Here is a 25,785-nt window from a genome sequence, read left to right as displayed (position 1 = left end):
CAACCATTATTATTATTTTACAGGCTTCTCACACACTGCAGTTATGATTCATTCACTCCATACTTGTGGTGGTAAGCTATTATTGCAGCCACAGCTACTCTGAAGCAGACTGACGGAAGTGAGGCTGCTACCACTCACGCACACACCACTTTCATACTAGGCAAGTGTCTTGTCTACAGACACAATGACAGAAACACTGCTCTATCCACTGAGCCACTGTTGCCCCAATTTATACATTATATTTCTTCACAGCGTCTATGAAGACAATATGAATAAATGTATTTGTATGTTCAACGTAACAACTTGGCCAAAACTCCTTGTCAAACCCTGATCTCGATGGATCTCAGAAACTAACCAGTGCTGGACCTGGGCCTGGCGGACCAATGGGAATTCCAGGTGCCACTGTGGGCGCCAGTGGTGAAAGTGGTGTGTGCGTGAATGTTAGTGGTGGTCAGAGGGGGCGATGGTCTAGATTGGCAGCCTCGTTTCATCAGTCTAAACCCAGGGAAGCTGTAGCTACAATAGTAACTCACCACCACCAAGTATGAAGGGAATGAATTATGCACAAAATAGTAAACCATCTTTGAGCATCTGGAAAAGCACCACATAAGGCTAATCCATTATTATTATTATTATTTTTATTATTATTATTATTATTATTATTATTATTATTATTATTATTATTATTATTATTATTATTATTATTATTATTATTATTATTATTATTAACCTGCTCCCCAATTTTGCCATTTATTGAGCAGTGTGTCCTATTTGTTTGATGTGAACTTGACAAGACCCAGAGAGTCTAGCGTTTTATGTTTAATTTGATAAATTTTAAATGATGGAACTTTCCAGGTATCATTCTTACAAAGTTAGGATAATGTTTTATGCATTCACCTCACTAGTTTAAACACTAGTTAAAAACACTGACATAATGTAGAGGATTTGATTGGTACAGTTTCAAACAGGATTACATAGAGAAAACAAGCACAAATATAGCATAAATAAAAATAAGTACTTTCTATCATTAATGTGAGTACATGTAAGTAAGAGATGAGCCTGTCTCTTGGCCTTCAAGATTTCACCAAAGCAAAAACTCTTTGTCTGGGGTGAATAGTGAGTCCTTCGGGAGCAGGTGGGAGCAGTTTTTATTTATCTTTTTTTTTTTTTTTTTTTTATGAAAGTGATGAAAAGTTAAGGAGGACTCTGGTGGCATCTTTTATTAATATTGTAGCAGCCCGTTTGGCCATGAATGACAATGAACATGTAGTTTATGTTCATACTACTAATGCTTTTACATGCAGAGGCAGACACAAACAGTAAAACAGCAGAAACTATATGACAACACAATCAGTGACTTGCCACATCAACAAGACAATGTTCACCAGCCTGAAACTAAAACGATCAGGTTTCCAGCGATCTAAAAAGTTTAATTCTTTGTTTTGACAGTTTAATAAAATGAGATGTTGTACCAGCTGTTAATGTAGATACGCCTTTTCAGTCACACAAACAGACAGCACAAGGCAACACAAGCCTAACGAATTTGAATGAATTTCCTGTCATTTCTTTACAAATAAGCCAATAATTTCACATCATGTTTAGTCTGAGACACAACATCATCCTCAGCTTCTCAGCACTGATAAAGCACTATTATCCAGTATCAGATTAAACAATGCAACTAAAAGAACTACTGCAAATACTATGGTCAATACTGCCTAAAGTCTATGGAGGCTATTAATATAATGTACCCATAGATTTCTTTCAACAGTTTCATTTCAAAACATCTCAATCTTCATTCTATTTGTTCCTGGTAAGGCAAATTAAGTCATTTCTGTGCCACAAATTACATTACACAATATTACACTGACTCATACCTAATTACAGGAAGAATACAGGCCTAATAATGTCATACAAATACACCAACTAAAGGGCTGCTGCATTAACATGGGCCACAATGGAAGATACCAGAAGTAAATGTGTTCAGTCGCTATGTTTACAAGCACAGTGCACACAAAAACTGGAAAATTACCTAGAGATTACTGGAGTTATCAGATTTTTGAAGTGCCATGTAAACGGTTGCATCTGGTGTGAGTAATCTGATTTCTTTGTGATTGTTACCATCTGTGCAGGTTGTGAAAAAGAAAATGAAATGAAATTAACCCTTGTATTATGTTACGGGTCAATTTGTCCCATTTCAGTTTTTGTTTTGACCAAAGTACTGGTTATCCATTCTTTTTCTTCCTATAATTCTGTGACTTTTTCTCATCTTGGGTCATGAACTCGTGTAAAATCTGGACTCTTTGGTGTGTAGTATGTCTGTGCAGAGTTTTATACAAGGATCATGTTTTGTGTCATTTTGACCCAGACACTGTAATGTGGGTAAATAGCTGTTCAGATCCAAAATAAACATCTTTTTGATGATCTCTTCTTTGATGTACTTTGTTTAGTGTGCCCTGAGACAAAGGTGCAAGTAGAGGTGGAACTTTCTCGCCCTTGTCCTTGTCACTCACTGTCTCTGTTCTCATTTCATTTCTTGGCAAACACACCAAAAATGAGCTCCAGAAGTTTTACAGTTCAAGAAACTTTGGCACAGATATTGAACTGGGATGGTGATGCAGAGGAAGACATTTCAGAGGCAGAGGATCTTTCAGAGACCGAGGACAATGTTATTGATGATCCAGATTGTCAATTTTCCTCTGATGAGGAGTATTCAGAGGACGAGTCTGCCATTGTCTCTCCATCAGATGAAGACCAAGGAATGCAGCAATCATCATCCACAGAGGATACATGGGCATCTAAATATGGTAAGATAAAATGGTCAACATCACCCCACCAAAGTCGAGGTAGACAGTCATCTTTCAATGTCATCAAAATGACTCCCGGTCCCACAAGATTTGCTGTCACACAAGTTGATGATATTCAATCAGCATTTCAGCTCTTCATATCCCCACCAATAGAGAAGATAATACTGGACGTGACCAATTTGGAGGGGAGGCGTGTATTTCAAGAGAAATGGAAGCCACTGGATCAGACTGACTTGCAAGCTTACATTGGAATTCTGGTATTAGCCGGAGTGTACAGGTCAAAGGAGAAGCAACTGCAAGTCTGAAGAAAATGGAAGGCCAGTCTTTCGGGCCGCAATGTCTCTGGAGACATTCCACATGATATCTAGTATGATCCGATTTGACAACTGCAACACTAGAGCTGGTCGATGTGAAAGAGACAAATTAGCTGCGATCAGAGATGTATGAGATAAATGGGTCGAAATTCTGCCTTTGATGTACAATCCTGGTCATCATGTTACCATTGATGAGCACCTTGTTCCATTTAGGGGCGCTGTCCTTTTCGCCTGTACATGCCTAACAAGCCCACCAAGTATGGCATCAAATTATGGGTAGCCTGTGATGCAATATCTAGCTATGCATGGAATATGCAAGTATACACAGGAAAACTACCTGGAGAAGCACCTGAGAAGAATCAGGGGATGTGTGTCGTGCTGGAGATGAGTGAAGGGCTGCAAGGTCACAACATCACATGTGACAACTTCTTTACATCCTACCACCTTGGCGATGAACTTCAGAAGCGGAAGCTGACTATGTTGGGAACAGTCAGAAGAAACAAGCCAGAACTTCCCAAGGAAATTCTGAAGGTGCAGGGCAGACCTCTGCATTCGTCAATATTTGCTTTAAGTGAGAAAGCAACAGTTGTTTCATACTGCCCAAAGAGAAACCAGAATGTTCTTGTAATGAGCACAATGCACACTGATGCATCTCTGAGCACAAGAGAAGACAGGAAGCCACAAATGATCATGGACTACAAATCCACCAAAGGGGGAGTTGATAATCTGGAGTCATAGCAACATACAGCTGCCAGAGCAAGACTGCTCATTGGCCCTTGGTGATTTTCTTCAACATGGTGGACATGTCTGCGTACAATGTCTATGTCCTGTGGACTGAAATCAACCAACAATGGAATGCCGGCAAATTGTTTCGACGTCGGCTTTTCCTGGAACAACTCGGCAAAGCACTTGTCACGCCAAGGATGCAGAGTCGATCCAGGCCACCCAAAACCCGAGCAGCTGCAGCTGTCATTGAAAAAGTCAAGCTCACGTTACCCAACCAATCTGCAAATGATCCATTGGATACAGGTGTGAAGAAACGGAAAAGATGCCAAGTCTGTCCCTCCCGAGATGACATAAAACAAGTACCTGTTGTGTGAAATGCAAGAATTACATCTGAAAAAAGCACACAACTACATTCTGTCCATCATGTGGAGAACATGGAACATGATGAACATTGAAAATGGAGCAAGTCAAATAATAAAAAAAAGTGTGAAGAGTAAACAGAGTAAAATTGTTCTTAAATAGTTCTGTTAAAATTAAGGTTATTGTTTCTCTTTTTACTGCTTAAAACGAAAAATTTCCCAGTAGGTGAACACAGTAACAGAGCCGAAATAGCTCAGTTGGGAGAGCATTAGACTGAAGATCTAAAGGTCCCTGGTTCAATCCCGGGTTTTGGCAGCAAGGTGCAATGATTTTAAACAATTTCTCTGGCCATATGTCTGTGCAATCCCTCAGTTGTCCCAGTCTGATCCATGCTAAAAGCCATAAGTAAAATCTGTCCACTAGACAAAAAGTTGTCGGAGTGAAGACGTTTCGTTTTTTGTTTAAAGAGTTTAATGAATATGTTAAGTACAACAAGTCACAGTGCACACTTGTTGTTGTTAAATAGACCTAGCCTACATACAGAAACTGTAAACAATAGGTGTTTTGAGTTTCAGTGTAGTTAGCTCCTCCCTCCACATAGATATAAGGCAGTGTCCACCAGCAATCTTACCAGAACTGGATGAGTGACTTGGATGAGCGGCTTGGATGAGCAGCGAAACGTCTTTGTTCCTGCAACTTTTTGTCTTTTGTTTTTCTTTTTTTTTTTTTTATTACTTACCTACCGATAATGTTGAAACCAATTTATGTCAAAATAACCCAAGACTAGATTCAAAATACAAAAACTGCTCTAAATCTACAATATTGTTAAAAAATCATGAGCTGCAATAAATAAACAGCAGAATGAAACACTGCAGTACTCAGTTTGCATCTGTCATAGATAACTTCTGAGTCATAGAAGTTATTAATTCAACCTTTTACTGCTTAAATCTTATCATATAGTCAAAAAATAACCAAAAATTTCCCAGTAGGTTAGCACAGTAACCGAGCCGAAATAGCTCAGTTGGGAGAGTGTTAGACTGAAGATCTAAAGGTCCCTGGTTCAATCCCGGGTTTCGGCAGCAAGGTGCAATGCTTTTAAACAATTTCTCTGTGGCCATATGTCTGTGCAGTCCCTCAGTTGTCCCGGTCTGATCCATGGTAAAAAAAAACAAAAAACATGTACGCTGATCATGGTGACACTGATAAGCTACTTGCATCAGATTTTACGGTTTGCATTGAAATATTTCAGAATTGAGATGATAATCAGATTTAGGTGTGAATTTTACTGGTGGTGTAAATGTACCAGTGTTAAATTCCTACAGTGAAATCCACATGGAGCCACATAATTCATATAATCATTCATTATCTATACTCAGCTATGGGCCTCCACAGCAGATCAGTTAGCTCAATCCATCTCCACCAATCCGATAAGGAAGTCATAGTGACGAATGACAAATCCAACTATTTTGTGCAGTGTCATTAACCTCAGCATGACCCTTTTCATTTATCAGTGTTTGGGGCTGTAATAAAGAGTCCCTATAGCTGGGACATCCCTCTCTCATTTCTGTTTCTCCATCAAATGTAGTGATATGATTTACATTGATATAAATGTTGAATGTAAAGTGTGTAAAAGGCGTCTGGTGCAGCTGTTATTAATGTTAGATATGCATTTGTAATAAGCAGCATTGATTTAGAACACACTGCTCATTTCTTATTTATCTTATATTGCACTAGTTGGGCTAGGGCTGCCACATGCTGTACAAAAATGCACTTTTCAGCATTGTGAGATAATGTGAGTTCTTCCTTCTTTTATACTGTATTCTAACCCATTTATTAGATTATTATTAGTATTATCTAAAACCTTTACAAATGAATTGAGGTGACGCTCAACTGCAGATTTCAGTATGCACTATATAATAAATATAGTGCATTGTTTGTTTAAAAAAAAAAAGAAAAGTGGAGGATAAATGAATCCCAGGAACATCCCAGGTCATTTATTGGTGAGGGGGAGATAGTGAGGTCAGGTGGTCCCACTGTGATGAACGAGGAGGGCTCTTTTTAAACTCTTCCATTACAGTGTCCCTGTGGAGCTGGCAGACAGCTCCTATACCATCCATCCTAAACATGCACACAATGACTTCAGCATATGTGCTACTCACACACTATATCCACATAGAAGTTACTCCATCTGTCTCACACAGACACAGCACAAAACTCACAAAATCCCGTGTAAAAGCAGTTTGACGTCAGTGTACCTCAGTGTGAACCGTGGCGGCAATGAAATGACATTCTGGCTATGGTTGGTCTAAATTAGATCCACAGGGGTTAAGAAACTGCATTTTACCTTGTTTATGTTTCTCATTTTCACACAACTTAGCATTTTCACAAGTGAACGACAGCATTTGTCTTCAGCAGGTTTTTAATAAAGGGTTGAGCTCCAAGTGTTTGGTTTGGATATGAAAATGGTGGGTTCAGAGACAGACTGTTCATTCACTGTGGACTGAGTTTTTCCAAACTTCTGACATAAAGACATTTTTCATTTTGAACCAGCCTTTCACCATTTTTGAAAATGGATATATCAGTCTCATATCACCAGTCTAATGCTGGATAGTGAGGTTAAAAATAGTCTAGTGGTTGAATGAGATGCAATTAGCGTCAATAGTGACTCAGTAAGTCATTTTCTCTCATTTTGCTCCAACAATTTTAATGTCGCAGGAGAATACAACAAATCTGTCATAACACAATTAAATGTTGTATCTATTACCTCAGATTATTCCAGATTTCATCATCACAATAAAAATGAGAGTACACAATATCCTGGTGAAAATGATCACCCAATCCTAACTCCAGATGCCAAGCACAGTCTATATTGCTGCCCCTAATTGTTGTCAGTTGTATTTTTATTTTATATCTATATGCCTTTTTGTTGGTTAAAGTTAAGCGTAGGAGTTTTATTTGTCAGAAAACATTCCAGACATTCGTCATCCATTTGTCCCTGAAGACAGACTTTAGATAAAAGATTAAAGTGTTGGATAAGAGTCTGGAAGTTTATCACCTGAAGAGTTGTACTGAGAAAAAGACGTCTGTATCTCCACCATGAATGACAAGGACAACATTGTGCATTAAGAGTTTGGAAATGTTTACTTTTTATGAGCATCCAATAATAGTAGTTATCTTTTTGCCTCTAGTGCACCACAGAGGGAGACATCAAGCTGCCGCAGGTCGTTTCATAATATTTGACAAATTGTGAGCCTGCCAGCGCTCACCTGCTCTGATTGAGTCATGTGGAGCAGAGGCAGGAAGTGGTTTGGGAGAACAGGGTGTCAGTGGAGATTGGGCTAGAGCAGGACCCCATCTAAAACATAGTGATTTCACCGGGTCTATCTAGTCTCTTCAGCAGCAGGTCGTAAATAAACAGAAGCAGGTGCCTATTTCTCGTTAACCATTTATTTATTTACTCTTATTTTGCTCTTGCTATTAGCCTTTAATGCAATTTGTGAGGGTAATTTCCCTTTGGCAATAAAGTTTGTCTAAGTCTGAATGTCCAGAATCATGCATTATTCAGGTTGTTTTTAATTGGATCAGCAATGTATAACTTAAAATAAGAAATAAAAGCAACACGAATTGAGAAAGAATTGCAAGTAACTACAGACCTAATTAAAGTTGATTTTTGAATATCACTCCATTTAACTTTTAGTGTATTCATTTTGTGCAGTTTCCTCTCAAAACAGTTGATCCGGAGCTAAAACTGTATCTTGAATGTGTGAAGACAGGTCCGTGCCTGTCCACAGGATCATAGTGTTTCCACAGTGACAGGTCAGTGGATAATTGACTTGAGCATGTAAGCTGTGTGCCGTACTCTCAGGAGCTGTTCTACATGCCACTAAACCCATTAAAGGTGAAAATCAACCAAGGCTGGATAAGGAAGCAAGAGGTAGAAAAACAGGAACAGGAGATTGTTAATGGAATCTTTTTTTAATGTATTGATTGATTTCTTTTTGTCACACACATGCTCCTTGTGTGTACATCCATTATTGGCAGTGTTAAAACTGGATTATGGATTTATAAACTGTGAATGTAAACATCACCACCAGACCATGTCCACATAACAGAATGCTCAAAACTTGTGACCTTAAGGCAGACCTCTGCATTTTTGTTTTAGTCCAGCTCCCCAGCAAGTTTTTGATAATTATTATTATAGTGATAGATTACAGTTGCTTGTTTACAGAAATGCATAAGCATTTGTTACACCAATGATCGCAAATGTTGATTTATATAAATGTCTCTAGGGATGGTTGACTCACTCTGTAAGATTTATGCGCTAAATGTACTAAAGTTTAGGTTATGCAAAGCCTATTTTAGGTAACCTAGAAGAATAATTTGTGTCTTTTATTAGTGCACACTTTAATACAAACAAAAATCCAGGCACAGGCTCTGTGGAGATTTGCTTCAACAGCACACAATTAGAAGTAAAGGAAGTTATAGATCTTTGTAATAAACTTTCGACATCTTTGCATTACGAAAACCAAGTTGTTACATTTGAAATATACATAGAATTTAAACCAAAAAAAATATAACAGCAATAGCAAAGAAATATGAAAGTGTACTGAGACGATAAGACCCTGAAGTTATTGTTATGAGCTGGCTCTGAGCCCAGGCACAAACGTTGTGCAAGTTTAGTCAGATATATGTTTTTGGCTTTTGGCTTTATAGGGCAGAACAGCCAAGAGGTGACTGACAGGAGTGTAGAGTGGACACACACTCTTTGCCAAAACCATCAGGGCCTTGGAGGTTACAATGCTCTTCATAAAAACATTAGGTTAAGGTTTGCTGCCTTTTATTTTTGTGTTTCACTTTCCATTACCCTCAAGTATGCTGAAAGAGAGAGTCCATTTGTTTTAATCCTGTGTTTCTCTTTGAGGTCCTGAGATAAGAATTGACTGATTTCTCCCATCTATGGCTCTGTGTACACTGTGTTCCATATGATCTGCTGTTGCTCTACAACTTAAATAATCAACTCAAATATCCTGTGAGCAGCGCAATGGAAAATCTCCCTCCAAATATGTAGATGGAATTAACACATCTCAACTTGTTCCCTGGTCTGATCCATGACATTTGATCTCTATACAGGCAAATAATTCATTATTGTGCTATATGGGCTGTGCATGTAAATGCAAATGTATATTAATATGCTAATCTCATAAGATATATATGTCGATTTAATGAGAACAATAGATGGTTGAGTTGGGGGTTCATTCTCAGCTGTCACAGGTGAATACTGTTGTACCTCCCTCGTCCCTGTGTCTGCATACACTGGTTTATGAATGTGTGTGTGTGTGTGTGTTTTAGTTTGTGAGGGGGTGAGTGGTTCCTTGATCAAAAGTGCTCTGAGTGCTTTGAAGGTAGAAAAGAACTATATAAATGTGACAATTTACCATTTACTATAAATAAAAAGAGACTTTCATTTCTAAAAGGAAATGCATGTGTCCTTGTAGCTCATTCATAAATTTCAACACACAGTACAGTGTACATTAAGACAATTAAACCTTTATTTTATTTTTTTTATATTATACTTTACATGAGAAATTAAAATGAGGCATGGAGTTATTCTGTTAATATGAGCTGTAGAGTAAATTTTTTTTTTTAATGTGACCAGGTGTGATTTACAGCTAAAAAGACTCTTATTTTTCAGATGTTAAGTTACAGTTGACTCGTGCTGAGCTCTTCTCCATGAGCCTCCTCACACTTATGAGAATCATTTAAGGCAATTACACATGTTAAAAAGGCAGACACAAGAGCAGATTTCACCTCTAATAACCTCCTCCTTGTCTCATTAACTGTGTCGCAAACACTTCCCTCGCTAACTGATGTCACATTAAAACAAGAAACAGTGACACAGGCAAAGGATCATGGGAAATGCCCCAGACACACACATTCAAAGGAGGAGCTCTAATGTGAAAAAAACACAGGAGATTAATGGAGCTGGTGTTTAAGTGATGGTTTGAAATGTGAGGTCAAGTGTGTTTGGGTCACAGCAGAAGGCGGGATGAGATAAAAGACAGGCCTTTTCTGGAGCACAGGCGGAAACTCTGCAATTATAAATATAAGCAAATCATATTAAACTATACTTTTACATGGGAACTTTTTGGATTTGAAACTAAAGCAGACTGTTGAAGACTTTAATTCTGATTATCTGATGAAGTGTCTCATTTTTTATGAAATTTCCATCTGATCAAGCATCTTTACAGTTTGGTTTGTCATTGACTATTGTAATGTAGCTAGTCCATTACTATCATGGAGGCTAACAGGAAGAAAAGGACATACACAAATGTTTCAAATGTTTTATTGATAAATGTGTAGCACTGACTTGTTTGTAATTGAATTGTGAGAATTTTAACTTACCCATGTGGTCTGCCTTAGGTGTTTCGGCCAAATGAGTCCCCGGGGAGCCGAAGCACCTTAAGAAGGTTCCGGGGAAGACCATTGGGGGTTAAGAAGGAGGGGTGTTATATATTTTAGCTTGTTGGTAATGTAATTATTTTCCACTGTTAAAATAATTGAATTTAAATGGAGCTCTATTTTAATTGACAATTTAATTGAATAAATTCGTACATTGATAGATTGGAGCTGAATTTTAACAACAGAATTGGATCTGAGAAAAGAATTACCGGTTATACAGAATGGGCTCACCCAATTAAGGAGAGGCTCTATAAAAGGAAAAATCTCAGTGGCTACGTGAGAGGGTGCTGCATGTGACAGGTACCGCAAATGATGATTCTTTTAAACTTGTGCCTTGGTTTTTTGTAAATGGTTGTGGTGGAAATAAAACGCACTTGGGTCTGCACTGGACTAACTGGCTCAGCTCTGCTCTGTTCCTCTTTTAACCGCTAAAGTTGCTATCGGGGCGATTACACTATGAAAACAGCTCTGCCCTATGAAATACAAAAGGTGCATGGGACAAACAGCTTGTACAATAACATATCATGAGTTAGTTTTAAATGAATCATAATTAACCTGATTTATTGTCAAAGTAGGTTGTATTTTTTTTTTTTTTAAGTTGTTAGCTAATAAACAGTTTATAATCAGTTTATTGATTGTAAGTAAGGATTGCAATGAAGTAGCAATGTTAACAATAAAGTTAACAGAAAGCAGTAGCAGTACTTGCTGCAGAGTCATATCACTGAAAATAGAAGTAACAGGTGCTGCATTAGTACAATATCAGGGGTCATAGTGGACTGGGACCCATAGCAAAGAACAACATGACCTGAACCAGCTATAGATCTACTAAACTGTATAAGTGTATTGTGAATAGGTTCAGTTGTTACACAATACCCCTACAGACTTCAAGTTTCTAAAGGTCAGTGCCACTGTCAGTAATGCACTTGGACCAGATTTAATTCTTCCCAAAGGAGAGGTCCAGACAGACGCATGCCACTCAAGAGATTTATCCAACATGCTCTGAACATGAAGTCACAGCCACAGGCCATCTGGAAACATAATACTTTGACTGATATGCAGACTTTAACAACATAATTTGCAATAATTGTGATTGCACACCCACTTCAATAACAAATTTGGTAAATACTCTCATTCTGTCAAGTGTACCTATGTCAATCCTTCTTTATTTCCTCACATTACAACATGTTCTTTATTATAGGGTCAGTATAGGAGGTGCCAAAGTCAACATAGAAGATGATAAGAGAATTGCCGTTCGTTGGAGCTAAAATAGTCCAGGGAGCAAAACCACGTTGATTTCCTTAATTAGTGTTGTCCAGCAATTTGTTTAATTTAGCATTGCCAGGTAATGAATATAACCTTTACACATTGCAACTCTACCCGCTAATTGTACACAAGAGTAATAAGTATTTTCAGCAGATGGCCTGGGAAGTGTTTGCTATTTGCATACAAGTCAAATTGCTTTGGTCTGACTTTCCAATTAAAATAAAACATAACAAAATCAGAAGAATATCCAAAGCATAAATCATTTCAGCAAACATTTCATCATGATTAGTTTGAAATGTGTCAGTGTTGTAATAAAGCCTTCTCCACTTACAAAACAAAACATTTAGACAGATTTAACAACTTATAAATGTCATTGTTTACCGTATCAGTCAGAAATCTCAGAGGAATCGATTATACTTAAATGAAATGGGCCTTGACTGACACATTAAAATGCTTTCAAGGATAATGCCAGAATAAGTTGGTGGTAATGGAAGAAACTTTTCCAATAAATCTTAATGTTGACAAGAGCAAGTTGCACCTATTACTTGCCCACAGGGATTCATGGACTGAAGCTAATCTCATAACGGAGAGCACTTAACACAACTATGTAACTTTCACTTTGTCATGCGAAAGTTATCTGGGGATGATGAAATGTTAGCACCGTTGCCATAGCAATTAATCATTCAAATCAAAATATTATATCTTTTGAATTGTGAAAAGTCATGCAAATGTAGAAGAATTGTATAATTATTAAAATAGCATCATGCTGTTGTTTTGTATTTTATGTTGCGTGAAGTGTAATAATCACAGAGAAAATATTCATAATCCAAGGATATATTTGGAACAAAGATGAATTATAATGAGTTTGCTCAGCTCCTGCATAGATATTTGTTATGGGCACCAAATCAGTCTCAAAGGCCACCGATCTGTGCCAAACAAGATAAATACAAGAATGTGACATGAATATAAAAGTTGACAAGTTTTTGAGTTTTCTTTTAACTTGTTTTTTTAAGGTATTGTGCAATTTTCTCTTTCTTGTAGGTTAACCCCTTATCTCCTTGCTCACTGTCCTACTCTGTACAGATCTTAACAATTATTGCTTTATTCAATTACAAAAATTGAGTCTAGCCTACCCTCTCTTTTTTGTTTTGATACAGATGGACCATTCATGCCCTTGATTGGCTAATACACCTGTCAATCATGCCCATCTGAATTCTTAAGGTGACTCTGTGAAGTAAAGTATAGTAAGTGTTTTCTGAATCCCAGACAACTCTACAGTGGCATTGAAAACACACAAAACAAAACTGTCCTGAATATTAAATCATGCCAGAAAAAGACCTCAATACCCAAACCCCACATGTGATCTGTACAAAAACCCAGTGCAAAGAGCCACCCTCTTCACTCAGCCACACAATAAGAATCCCACTGGCCTAAAAAACATCCACAACAAATCATTCATTCTCACTGCAAAGAAAGAGGAAACAGCACAATGTAGGACTATTGCATTGATTTGTTTTTATACTGTTGTAGTGTTAGAAAATAGGGAAATAGATACGGAGGAGGCAGACAAAATCATCCTATCCATGGGTTAGAACGATGAAAAACTACTACTACTACTACTAACAAAATAAACTACCGGTATATTTTGAATGGAGAAAATTCCTCAAAATATTCATTTTAATGGGAAACTGAAACCCACAAATAATTGGAAGGGGCCTCATTTTCATTTGTCTGATAGCTAGCTCAAGAAGTTATAATAACAACGTATGCACATATCTGATCAAAACTAAACCAAATGTCAGATTGAGCAATGTTGTACCAGAGTTTAAAGACACCCTTACCTACCCGCTTGTTTACCAGCTTGTTGGTTTTGGTCTCTATGTCTGGGAGCAAATCATGCAGTTTCCATCCTCTCAGGGTTATTTATTCCCTGTAGGTCGCAGCCTCATCTTTTTCAAGTAATCCATCTTGTACATGAGCGTAAAATTACCATCGGTCATAGTTTCTTAGTGCTTGTACAGAGCATGTGAGATACAGGTAAAAGCACTCTAGCAGAGATGCCATGTAATTGATATAGATTTATGGAGGTTGTAATCCATTTGCCATGTGTTAGACAATACACACATATCCCTCTTGACCCGAAGTAGACAAATAACACGAGAGTGATACTTTCTCAAACCAGGGCACCAACATCCAGTCACTAATGCAGCCAAATGCAGTCACGCCTTGTTATGGTTCGCCTACAACCGACAACCCCACAGTCAGTGCGTTGCTCAAAGGCTCCAGGCAAAACCTGCTTTCAATCATGAACCAGTCCCAAACGTGTTGACTGGGATCAGGTCCTCACAAACACACAAACACTGATCAGGGAATCTCCAGTGTTTACACTCCTCACTAATGCAGACATGAACTTTACAAAAGCAAAAAAGAAATAGAGTTGAGATGACATTCATTGATTTAGAGTTATCAATAGGAAGTCTGGCTGTTATGAAACAGGTTTGAAAAAATACCACATCAGATAATAAGGACCAATGGGAAAAAATGTTTTTATATCAAATACAGAGGTAATAAATGCTGGACGAGTCTTGTGGTCTAGGCTGCAGCACATACACAAGTTTGGACACACCGTTTTGTTTTTTTCCCCTTTCTTTATGTTTCCTACTCAGCATTTTATATGCATACTAAAAACATCAAATACATGAACCAAGATATGGAACTATGCAGCAAAGAAAAAAGGGTAACTAATTCAACAGTTTAAGCAAATATATTTTATATTCAGATCCACAAACTAGCGACCCTTTGCTTTGAGAGTGATGCGAATCATTGGCCTTCACTCAATGGGCTTCCTGATGAAGTCTGCTGATTTTCATTCGACAGGTGTGCCATATCAGAGACAAGGAATGCCAAAAGTGCAAAACCTTAGCTGAAAGCAATGGGTGGCTATTTTTTAAAATTTAAAACAAGCTTTTTTGTTTGCTACATTCCCAATGGACCCATTCATAGTTTTGCCTTCACTGAAAATCTACAATGCAAATAATCATGGAAACAAAGAAGAAAAAATAATGAAAAAGTGTTGACCAGTATGGACTGCTTGCTGTGGAAATTTACTGAACGTCTCTCCCACTCTACACTCCATTTCACACACCTGTCCAATAAAGGCCAAGCCCAATGAAAACTAATGTATGGTCTGGAATACACACGCCCTTACCTGACCAGCCAGAACCACACGCTTTGACAAAACTTGACAGAGACAGGAGGATGCAAACCATGATTTCTGTACAATCAACTCTCTTTATCTCAGGTAAAAAAGATATATGTTCTGAATGATATGACGCAAAATGCAGAAAGGACTGGCTGCTCAGGCAACATATATCCCAGGTCACAAGGCCATTCACTCACAACTCATAATGATAATAACTTAAAATATATTTATTCATACTGAAAATTAAGTGACTAAAATACCATCTGCAGTGAGATTTAGACATACAGTAACACATCACTAAATTGTAAAAGAAAAGTGACAAAAGTATTTGAGTTCAATTAAAAACATGTGTTGCATTGACAGCTGTTCGAACAAGATCATTTTGAGAAGTACTTCTCAAGTCTTCAAAATATTGAGATTTCCTAAATCATAAGCAGCTTGTAACAGTGCTTGAGACATTATTTGGCACAAACTCAACTCCTTAACTCCTTGACGACTTTATTAGAAGCCATTGAAATGAGATAGGACTGTGCAAATGTCCATACTTTGACAGTGCTACATGAAGCCTCATATTTGGGTGAGCACTGATTATGTCTCCAATGTCTTTCCGCGTTGACTTTTACGGAGACGTTTTCCCATTTTGGACGGTGTTGTCTCCACAGCCCTGTAAAACATTAGCAGAGATGACACTTAGATTACAGATTAGATTCATTTTACACAAATAAAATCAATAGTACAGATTATAAAATGGTTTTCCTTAGTATAAAGTAAAATTATATTAATTTTATCTTGGGACAGACATGGCTGTAAAAAAATAAATAAATACAGTCATATTGATACATATATTACATATTGCTATATATTTAGTGTACCGTATATTTATAAATTTAATAAAATAAAAGCAGAAAAGGTAAGTATGTGATAACAGTGAGGCTGACAGAGTGTGGCTTGATGCCACGAGAATATCTAGGACCTACTGTTCAAGAGTCTGCATTTGTAAAACTGTCAACTGGAAACTCCTTTTGTGATAAGGTCAAAGCTAAAATCTGCAGCGTTGAGATACCAAGCCCCAAAAAACATCACGTCAGAGGTACGTGGAGCACCCAGACTACAGTGCAGTCTTATTTAGTCCCAGTTTCACAGGTGGTTTAATTGTTGGTTATGTTTACATTTTGCTCAAGACACGACTAGAAAGTCCAGAGCCTAAAGAATATCTCGTCAAAGTATCAAACTAATTAGGAGCAGCTTTATTTACAGATGCTGTGTAATTAAAGTTGTTTACCTCATATATGCTCATCTCAGATTTGCCTAAAACTACACATTACTAATGTACAGTTTGAAATGACAAAATTCTTCCTGGCTAGCAGCTTAAACAATAATAGCTCATCAGTGAGCTCTTCCTCATTTGCACTTTTTCCTTGACCAAATGCACAGAAAATAGACGAACACTGCACAGAGGGAGGGTGAAGTGTGCAGACAGGCCAACATTAAGGCATCCATGCTTATTATTCACTGCAGAGGAGAAACGGTTTGGGCTGCTATCTCAAACAACAGGCCGCCTAATGGATCAGAAATAAATGCCTTGAATTAACAGTGGCTCCAGCATTCACAGGGGTTTGCTGCTGAATGAAAATACTCAATATCCTATAGCCAATTTTCATATTGTTATTAATCCTAAACATGTTGATTTCAGGTCAACCTCAAATGAACATGAACAAAAACCTGATTGAAATTGTGATTAAACCCAACTATAACAAAGAGGTTATACCAGGGCTAAAATGGACATTTTGTTTTTTATTGCCAGATTCCTTTTGCAGAAGCATTCTTACTTGCTTAGCTCTTCACAGACCTGTAATTTGGCCCTGTGGAATCACCTGCTTGTCTTCATGGAGCTAGATACATTTATTGCCATACTGTTAAAGATCTCCGTGGAGACAAGCAGGTGTTGGAACGTCGACATGAAAAGTTACATAGTGCACCTTTAAATGTAAATAGAATTGCAATGAAAGAAGCAGTTAAATTCGATTTTGTAAGACTAGAAAGACAAACATCAGATATTGGCTGAAAAAAAAACTGTATTGGAGCATCTTTAATGCCTTTTAATGCTCACAGAACCATCAAGTCACAAAGCCATTCCAGTGTCACCCTTGACTTAAAGTGGTGGACTCTCAATAAAAGATCCTCTCTAAAGGACAAAGCAGAGTGGAGCTCTTAGACCGCAGTGCTGTACATGTGGAGGCTGTTAAGAGCCGGATCAAGTGTTTCAGCAGATAATTATTGTACATCACGCTGTAGGCGATGACAAGGCCTGGCATCTCTATGAACCACACAGACTAAAGGGACAACTTTATGGGAATTTGTGCCAGACTTTCTCAATGAGTAAATGTCTGGTGGTACATTTTAATAGACGGATAGTCATAGTCTAGGCGTGTCTTGAACAAAGTTTGATAGACAGGGTTTAAATTAACCTTGATTGAGTTTAGATTTTTCTTACATATTGGCAAAAAGCACATGCACTTCTCTCCATCGAGTTAATGAGTCTTTTCAAGGACAAATGTGAAACTACAGCATACTAAAAAGATGCCAACCAAAAATAGCTGGGGGCTGAGAGTCCACCTCACTTGAAGGTCAACCAGGAGGAGATGAAGAGCAGAGTCTTTGCTGTCCACAACAAACAGGTTCCGCCTTCCCTATTGGTAGTCATTTTCAACTGTAAAGCAATGGTTTCCTAGGATAAAATGCATTTTATGAAAGTGCCAGGTTTTGATAACGCCTTTATCGGCACTTTTTAACTTTAAGTTTTTTTGGGAAAGTGATGATTATCTGTGGATGCAGATCGTGTGCGGGCATGACTGATTCACATTTAAGAAGGCCATCAACTTCCATTAGGAGAAAAAAAAATATGCGAAAATGCAGTTTGGGCATCCCATGTTTGTGAATTTAATATACAATAAAAGATTAGCCTAAAAGCAGATCGACAAACATCACCAAAATAATTAATAATTGGTGAGGTAAGATAAGGTAAGTGAGGTAAGAAGAAAATCAATTATTATCATTATTATTAATACATACATAGGGGACAAAGATGGAATTGACCTTGAGCTTTTGACCATGTTATAACAGTGTTCTCGCATTATTAACTTCAGACTTGTATTCAATTGATTCTTGCATTTTTGAACAATCCTGAAAAAAGTCCTGCATTTGAGACTTGTCTGTTTTCTCCTATAGCCCCTATTCCCTCTCACTGCTGTGCTGATAATACAGTAAATAAATAAATGATAATACTGAAACTAATTTATGCCACTGATGCAATAACCCTAAGGCAGGATATCCCAAACACAAATCACAAACTGCAATAAATAAATAGCAGAATTAAGCACTTAAGTAGTTATTTTGTATCTATATTGAGCCATAGAAGTTATTTATTCAGTTCATATCTTATCACAGCACAGAAAAATAACAAAAAATACCCCACTAGTACAAAGAAAAATTACACATGATAAATACTGACTCCCAAAAACTATTCCATCTAGCATATATTGAACGTTGAGTCAAAATAGTAATTATCGTGCCCCCCCTATAGATTGTATATATAAATGGAAATAACTGACGTGCTAGCAGCCGCGTTCCAAGTAGGAAGTGATCGTGGGCGTGCTCCAATTCACCAATATCGCCAATTCAATTGTCACTCCTCTCTCTGTAACTGCTAAGGTAGGCCTCATCATTTTGGTCTTAACCTCATGAGACCCGAGCTTTAATCAAATAAAATAATAAAAAAATAAGTAAATAAAATAAAATAAAAAATACAAAAAAAAAATAATAATAACAAATAAAAATAAAATAATTAAATAAAAATAATTAAATAAAAAAAATAAACAAAATAAATAAATATTCTAAACTCTTAGAAATATTCAAAATTGAACATGTTCTTGTTGCTGTTCTTCTAAAAATTTGCACTGTGGCCTAAACAACCCAAAATGTGTTGTCCACAGATGAGGACACCAGGTCTCAGGAGGTTAAAATGAACATATTAACCCACTCTACATGATCCTGGTGTTTTTATTTTGCAATTTTTTCTGTGAATCAGGATATGGACATTAATAATACACAAATCAGGGGCCTTTTTTCTTCGAGGTCGATCTCACTACCGTTAGCAACAGGTTTGACTGACTGTGTTGCTGTCTGCTAAACAGGGATGGAAGAAAAAATTCCAAATGTGGAACTCGGCTCCAGCTTCGCCCCTATAACTGCTAGCCTCAATGAGCTTCATTTGGCTGGAGCTGAACGCTATGGGTGATGTCACACTCAGTCCACTTCTTTATAGTCCATGATTTACCCCCAAAATATTAAGCATTGGTAGCAGATGCAAGCAAAGTCATACAGAAGCTTATACAACAACACACACAGATACAACATGCAAGAAAATACGAAAAGGTCAGCAAGTTGGACCATGCTGATTCCCTTTACACCGTGTGTATTATTGCACATATTTAACTACTAAGCCAATGTTTTGCCTTGACTGTACAAATGACACCAAAAGCCACAGGGTTATTAAAGCTTATATAAGCTTATGTAAGCTCTGGGACGTGTGCTTATCTAGGTTCAAACTATTTTGTTGGAAATATTCACTGACCTACTCTCTTGCCAGCTACATATAGTATCGTCAAATATATCAATATGGAACTCCAAGTATCTAAAGATGACCAAGTAAATACATTCATCATTGTATCAGCAGAATAACTCACTCAGGTTTTCGCGGTGGCTCAGGACCAAAGATGTCAGAGATGGAACTGCAAAGGAGGAAAACAAAAAAAACATTCACAATTCATAGAGATTTTGAATTTTCAGTATTTGGCAATGATTGTAATCTCAGGTGTCATTGTGCAAGGCTGCAAATCATGAAAATCAAAGACCGACAAAGACCAATAAGATATGACCACCAGCCTGTTTGTTGTGGTCATATGGCACCCCCAAGTGTGAAAACTCTCAGTATTTATTATACTAGACTACAGAGACACCAAGAATGTTTTAGGGTGTGTTTACTTTTGAGCGCAGCTTATTCCAGATGTAATAGTTTAAGTCAACAGCTACCCTTTGTTCAGTACAGACTGGGAAATCCAGGGCTGAAATTATAGTATAGTAAGTAGGCAAATGAATGTTCCTCTCAGTCACAATTATTATCATGTGTTTTTGTTTTAATAAAATGTGAAATTATGCCCCTTGAAAAAAGATTTTCATAACAAAAACTATTCAATGTCACCTTTTTAATCTACCCCCTGCAGTTAAGTGCTAGTTGTCCTCATCAAACAAGGTCAAATATTTCTGCTTGTTCAATTGCTGCCCACCCATAAACAGATGCCAGGAGAGATTTCACATTTCTAACTACCTGCTGGACATAATAATGTTACACCTGATCAGTTAGACAGACCACACATTTGGTCCTGGAGGCACTCCGCTAACCCTGGAAATCAGCTATAAAGAATATCAGCTATAGATATATGAGGGAAGCAAGAATTTTCAAAATATAATTTCTAAGGATGATTTTATGCTTGCGGCTACAGTTGCATGTGCAGACGCAGCCACTTGAAAAATAGATAGGAAATACATTATCTTTTATGCCCTTCCCCCGATGGAAAGTTGCTTTAAAGGTAAGTTTTTGAGCCCTTAACCCAAGTCACCTACACAGTTCTACACTCCACACACACAGAGTATATCATTATTATCATATAATGTGCAGGCTAAAACATTCATTTCCATATTGCAGAAGTGCTTTTCTGTGTAATCGACCATGACACACACATGGAGGAGGCAGAGGTTCTGGAAACAGAAGACACGGTCTCGGGAGGAAGTTCTCTCATTTGCATATTTGGAGTGGTCAAATCAGTCGCCCACATATTTTGAGAGCATGGTTTGATGTTTATGGTAATAGGAAGATCAACATGGGCAATGGTATCTCCAGGTGAGATATCACCGACAATGTTTCCCATTATTGTTTTCAGCCCCATGGTCAAAAGAACGCTGAACAAAATACCAGGTGATTTTGTTTTCCTTTCTTTTTTTCCCCTCATACAATAGAGGGTTAAGGAGATAAAGACTCAATTAAACACAAATTAGAAAAAATAACCATGGAGACTAAAGTAAAGTGCTTGTAAAAACGATTAAGAATTAGCATTAATTAACAATTGTTACTCAATCTTAACACCAGAATCCTCTCATTCTCAGTGCTAGGAGGATTACAATTTTCCACTAGTATGAGCAAAGGGAAAAATGGCATCATCCAATTGGCTCACTGTCCACATGGGATTGACATTTACTCTGAGCTTCTCCAGCTCTTCGCGCAGCAGGTACCTGAGCCCCTGGGCGCTCAGATAGCTACTTTCTTAATTATGAGATGAGGCCTTAAGAAATGGACAGGAAATGGACAGGAAATGGACTTGAAATGGACTTGAATTTAATTTCCCCCAGACCAAAATACAAGGACTGAAAGTCTCACGCAGGTTACATCTAAAAACCTATTGCATTTTTAACATGTACTAGTTGTTCAAAGGTTTGAGAAAACTAGGTGAGGAAATCTGACTCATTTAATGTACTATTTATTTATTCATCTTTTTAAGTAGTTAATAAGAGTTGCTGGAATGTGATTGAGAATAGTATAATATATGTACTTATATTATACTTTATACTGCTTATCATCAGCTGAGAGACTATAAATGAATATACCGTATACCTATAAGTCGCACCAGCCAAAAAATGTATAAATAATGGAACAAAAAACATATATGAGTTGCACTGGACTATAAGTCATATTTTGTGAAATTTATTTTACAAGAGACCAAGAGATCAAGAACAGACATTTTATCTTTGATGGCAAGTTATAACAATAACAATAAAATAGAGATAAACAGGCTGAAAATCAGTACAACACACTAATGTAACACATTTATATTTATTCAGCTACATGAAGCATAGACAGAACTGAATACGTGTCTAGTATGTTAACGTAAGATATTAACAGTTACACCGTCAACTCCAGATGAAGCGCCGCTTCCTCTTCTGCGTGGCTGTCATCAGACTCAGCAGAATAAGATTTTCTTTTAAGGGGCATTTTTGTACAGTCTTTCTCAGATGTCTTTTAAATTACCGTAATGTTGAAATTTTAAATTTAATGGTACAGAAATAGTAGATATTGGTACACAAGTCTAGAGTGCCCTCGCACGGTTGCCACTGTGACAATAACGAAGATGTGAAATTATATATTTTAATTTCACATATAAGTCGCATGTGAGTATAAGTCGCACCCTCAGACAAACTATGAAAAAAAGTGCAACTTATAGTCGGATAAAATAAGGTAAGTTAAATTTGAAAATTTTTGGTTGGAAGGAAAATCAAGAAAAAGAAGAAGAAAAACTAACTAAAACATAATTATATAATGTTCACATTTGAGTATAGATTTGTATTCCCACCTGCTGACGGACACTTCACTGCTTGTGGGACTTGACGACAGGAGAACACACCTAGAACACAGCTCCTCATCAGAAGCACTGTCTCCTGCGTCGATCGTAATGGTTCCCTTTGAGTCTGTCAACAAGAGACAGAAAACAGCATAGGACAGAGGAAATAAGGAAATTTGGTTTATTTTAACAATACAGCACATTGATCAATGAACATGCCTTTGAAATAATAACCAATAGCAAGTAAGTATCCTATGATATTGTTAATAGGGAAAACATGATAATCCTTTTTCAGAAATTCAACTTTATATGCATAAATGTATGATATGACCACACATTTTAGGCACACCATGGGGTCTTAATGTTATATATGCTTCTATGGGTCGTCAAAAATATCCAGATAATAATTAAAACTAAACTATTAAAATAGTTAAAAAAAAAAAAAAAAAAAAAAAAAGATAATACAGTATTGAAATTAACTTTTGTCCAATTAATCACATATATAAAACAAAATTTGACATCCTAATAGGGCTGGGTGATTTTGTCTAAAAATAAAATTGTAGTTTTTTTCTCTAGAAATTACATTATCTATTTGATTTTCAATTTTCCTCTCCAATAAAAATGTTTTGCAAGCATTGTTAAAACAAAAAATGCGATTTCCGATGCACAAAAGTGGTGGAAATAAAATTTTCTTCCAAACAAATCAATTTGAACTTAAAATTCGATTCATCAATTAAATACATTTCTGGCAAAGCCCTACCTCCTGAATGATGTCATTCATATGTTTTAGCTTCCAGTTATATGCAACATTTTTAGGGACTTTTTACCATTCAAAGGATATAATATTTAAATCATTGTAATGGTCCTACCTTTATCATTTTGAAACCCATAACTACTATAAGATCATGGTACTATTGAATAAACTATTATTATTTTATTTACAATTTCATCCACTGTGGCATCAAAAGTGTTTTTTTTAGTATTTGACTTTAAACGCTTCATTGTTGAATACTGTGTAAAATATGTTTTCTCCATGTAGTTATTACAGTTTCACAGATGGCTTCCATTTTTAAATCCACTGTCCTTGCTTCATCACTTTGAAAGTAATTACAGTAAGTTGAAGAACAATATACAAAGTTACAAACATCTCTCTCATCCTAAAGGGTATATTTATTTTTACCACTGCTCAAGGTGATCTTGGCACAGCACAAGCCAATGTATAGGGCTGTACCTTGGGTGGGCGTGTGCGCCTCCTTTCGCCCTGCAGTGACCTCTGCTGGCCTGGTTGCATGCAGGCGTCCTCGGACCTGAGCAATCAGACGAGTGAAGTCCCCGCTGTGCTGCTTCCCTGTGGAACAGAGCACACAGCAGCAGGTCAATATGCACAAACATTTAAGAGAGGGTAGAGACCTTTATAGTGGAAATAAACCTCTTCAGAAAATATGTACTGTTATGAATTCATGCCTGAAGAAACACACTGGATGTGCTGCTTCTAGAATCAGCATGCAGAATCTTTTTGGGGGAAAAACTGATGAAAAGACCAACCTTGAAATAGTTGTGCTTTTTGTTTTTAGTATTGCTCTTTACATATAAAAGTTTGTAGCCGGGATTTCCTGAGACACTTCAACCCAGAAATCTGTCCGATATACAAAATATAGTCTATGTTTGGCATGTTTTTCCTAAGATGTCCCGGTCTCCTTTTTGCCCTTATTCCAATGTATCGGATGTGTCTTTTTTAAACAGATTAGTAACTTAAAATAGAAACAGATGAGCAGGGGGGTTGTGTGTTTACACAAACATCCAACTAAACATTTTATAACTTTAGAAGTTAATATTAGTTTAGTTAATATTTTTACAAAAGTGAAATGTTAATTTGTGAACTTAATTAATTTTGGGCCTCGCTATAGATTTTAAAATCATCTCTATCGGCCACAGGAGGAGTAAGGCACATATTGAGATCTGCAGAAAACATCCATACCAGACAATCCCTTTTTTGAATAGTGAGCCTTATTCAATAATCAGCAGAGTTATTTGCTTATTTATTTTTCTTCACCTTCCTGTCTGCACTCCCCATTGTCTGCGTCGGAGTGAGTCATCCACATCCCTGTCTGATAAATCGAGAGGTTATCACAGCCTGTAGAGCCAGTATTTATAGAGCTCACCTTCTCTGAGTCACAGTCATTTGTCGACCCATTGCAAAATTAGCTCCAGAGTTATTTTCAACAAGCTCTTTATCTTGTTCCACCATGTCAACATGGGTTCAAATGTTGTTCTCAAATGCCATTGCCAAAGGGAAGCTAAGCTGAATTGTACCTAGCACAACATTTGTACAATCAACGGACTCTTTACGTATCCCGGTAAGAGTCAGCTTAGAGTAAGGATACATGTTTTTAATACATGTTTCAGTGCAATAAACAAACCCAAATGAAGAAACATGCCTTCATTTCTAGTCTATTTTATTTATTTTGTTTTTGCTATAAAGTACACGCTGTGGCTTTAAGTATGCTAAAATAACTTAAATTGTTCACATTGCCAGCAGTAAGTCAGACCCGGTGCATTCCCGGTGTATGTTGGACTCTGCCAGGGCTGCCCTTTGGACAACAGGATCTCATCTCTGCTGTTTGCAGATGATGTTGTCCTGATGGCTTCTTCGAGCCAGGACCTGCAGCAGGCACAGGGGCAGTTTGCATCAAAGTGTGAAGTGGCTGGGATGAAAATCAGCACCTCCAAATCTGAGGCCATGGTTCTCGACCGGAAAAAGGTGGCTTGCCCTCTCTGGCTTGGTGGAGAGTCCCTTCCTCAAGTTGAGGAGTTCAAGTATCTCGGGGTCTTGTTCACGAGTGAGGGAAGGAGGGAGAGTGAGATTGACAGGCAGATCGGTGCAGCGTCTGCAGTGATGGGGTCGCTGTATCAGACCGTTGTGGTGAAGAAGGAGCTAAGTCGAAAGGCAAAGATCTTGATTTACCGGTCAATCTATGTTCCAGGTAATGACTGGGTAATCTATGCTCTGGGTAATGACGGAAAGGACAAGATACAAGCGGTTGAAATGAGTTTCCTCCAGAGAGTGGCTGGGCACCCCCTTAGAGACAGGGTGAGGAGCTCAGTCACATGGGAGGAGCTCGGAGTAGAGCCGCTGCTCCTCAACGTTAAGAGGAGCCAGCTGAAGTGGCTTGGGTATCAATTCTGGATACCTCCTGGACTTCCTC

The 25,785-nt window shown here is 37.5% G+C and overlaps 1 protein-coding gene, 2 non-coding genes and 1 pseudogene across 4 annotated transcripts in view; 3 read left to right on the top strand and 1 right to left on the bottom strand.

The window, feature by feature from the left end:
* Positions 1–2,413: 2,413 nt before the first annotated feature.
* LOC117371632 (piggyBac transposable element-derived protein 4-like) lies at positions 2,414–4,218 on the top strand (annotated as a pseudogene).
* Positions 4,219–4,446: 228 nt separating this feature from the next.
* Positions 4,447–4,519, top strand: trnaf-gaa (transfer RNA phenylalanine (anticodon GAA)). The gene has a single exon. It is a non-coding gene; the product is annotated as a tRNA-Phe (tRNA).
* Positions 4,520–5,210: 691 nt separating this feature from the next.
* trnaf-gaa (transfer RNA phenylalanine (anticodon GAA)) lies at positions 5,211–5,283 on the top strand. The gene has a single exon. It is a non-coding gene; the product is annotated as a tRNA-Phe (tRNA).
* Positions 5,284–15,481: 10,198 nt separating this feature from the next.
* The window catches only part of rad18 (RAD18 E3 ubiquitin protein ligase), a 24,311-nt gene continuing 14,007 nt past the window's right edge, over positions 15,482–25,785 (bottom strand). The window contains exons 10-13 of one of the 2 annotated variants that reach the window (XM_033967326.2): positions 23,811–23,927; positions 22,592–22,706; positions 19,874–19,918; positions 15,482–15,792 (exon numbers count right to left, since the gene is read on the bottom strand). In XM_033967326.2, the coding sequence (XP_033823217.2) occupies positions 15,717–15,792; positions 19,874–19,918; positions 22,592–22,706; positions 23,811–23,927 (353 nt within the window). In that variant the 3' untranslated portion in view covers positions 15,482–15,716. The remainder of the gene's footprint in view (positions 15,793–19,873; positions 19,919–22,591; positions 22,707–23,810; positions 23,928–25,785) is intronic. The other variant, XM_055221727.1, reaches the window with a different exon arrangement.

The sequence above is a fragment of the Periophthalmus magnuspinnatus genome, chromosome 5 (genome assembly GCF_009829125.3).
Source record: "Periophthalmus magnuspinnatus isolate fPerMag1 chromosome 5, fPerMag1.2.pri, whole genome shotgun sequence".
Lineage (NCBI taxonomy): Eukaryota > Metazoa > Chordata > Actinopteri > Gobiiformes > Gobiidae > Periophthalmus > Periophthalmus magnuspinnatus.
This window is presented reverse-complemented; position numbering and strand designations above follow the sequence as displayed.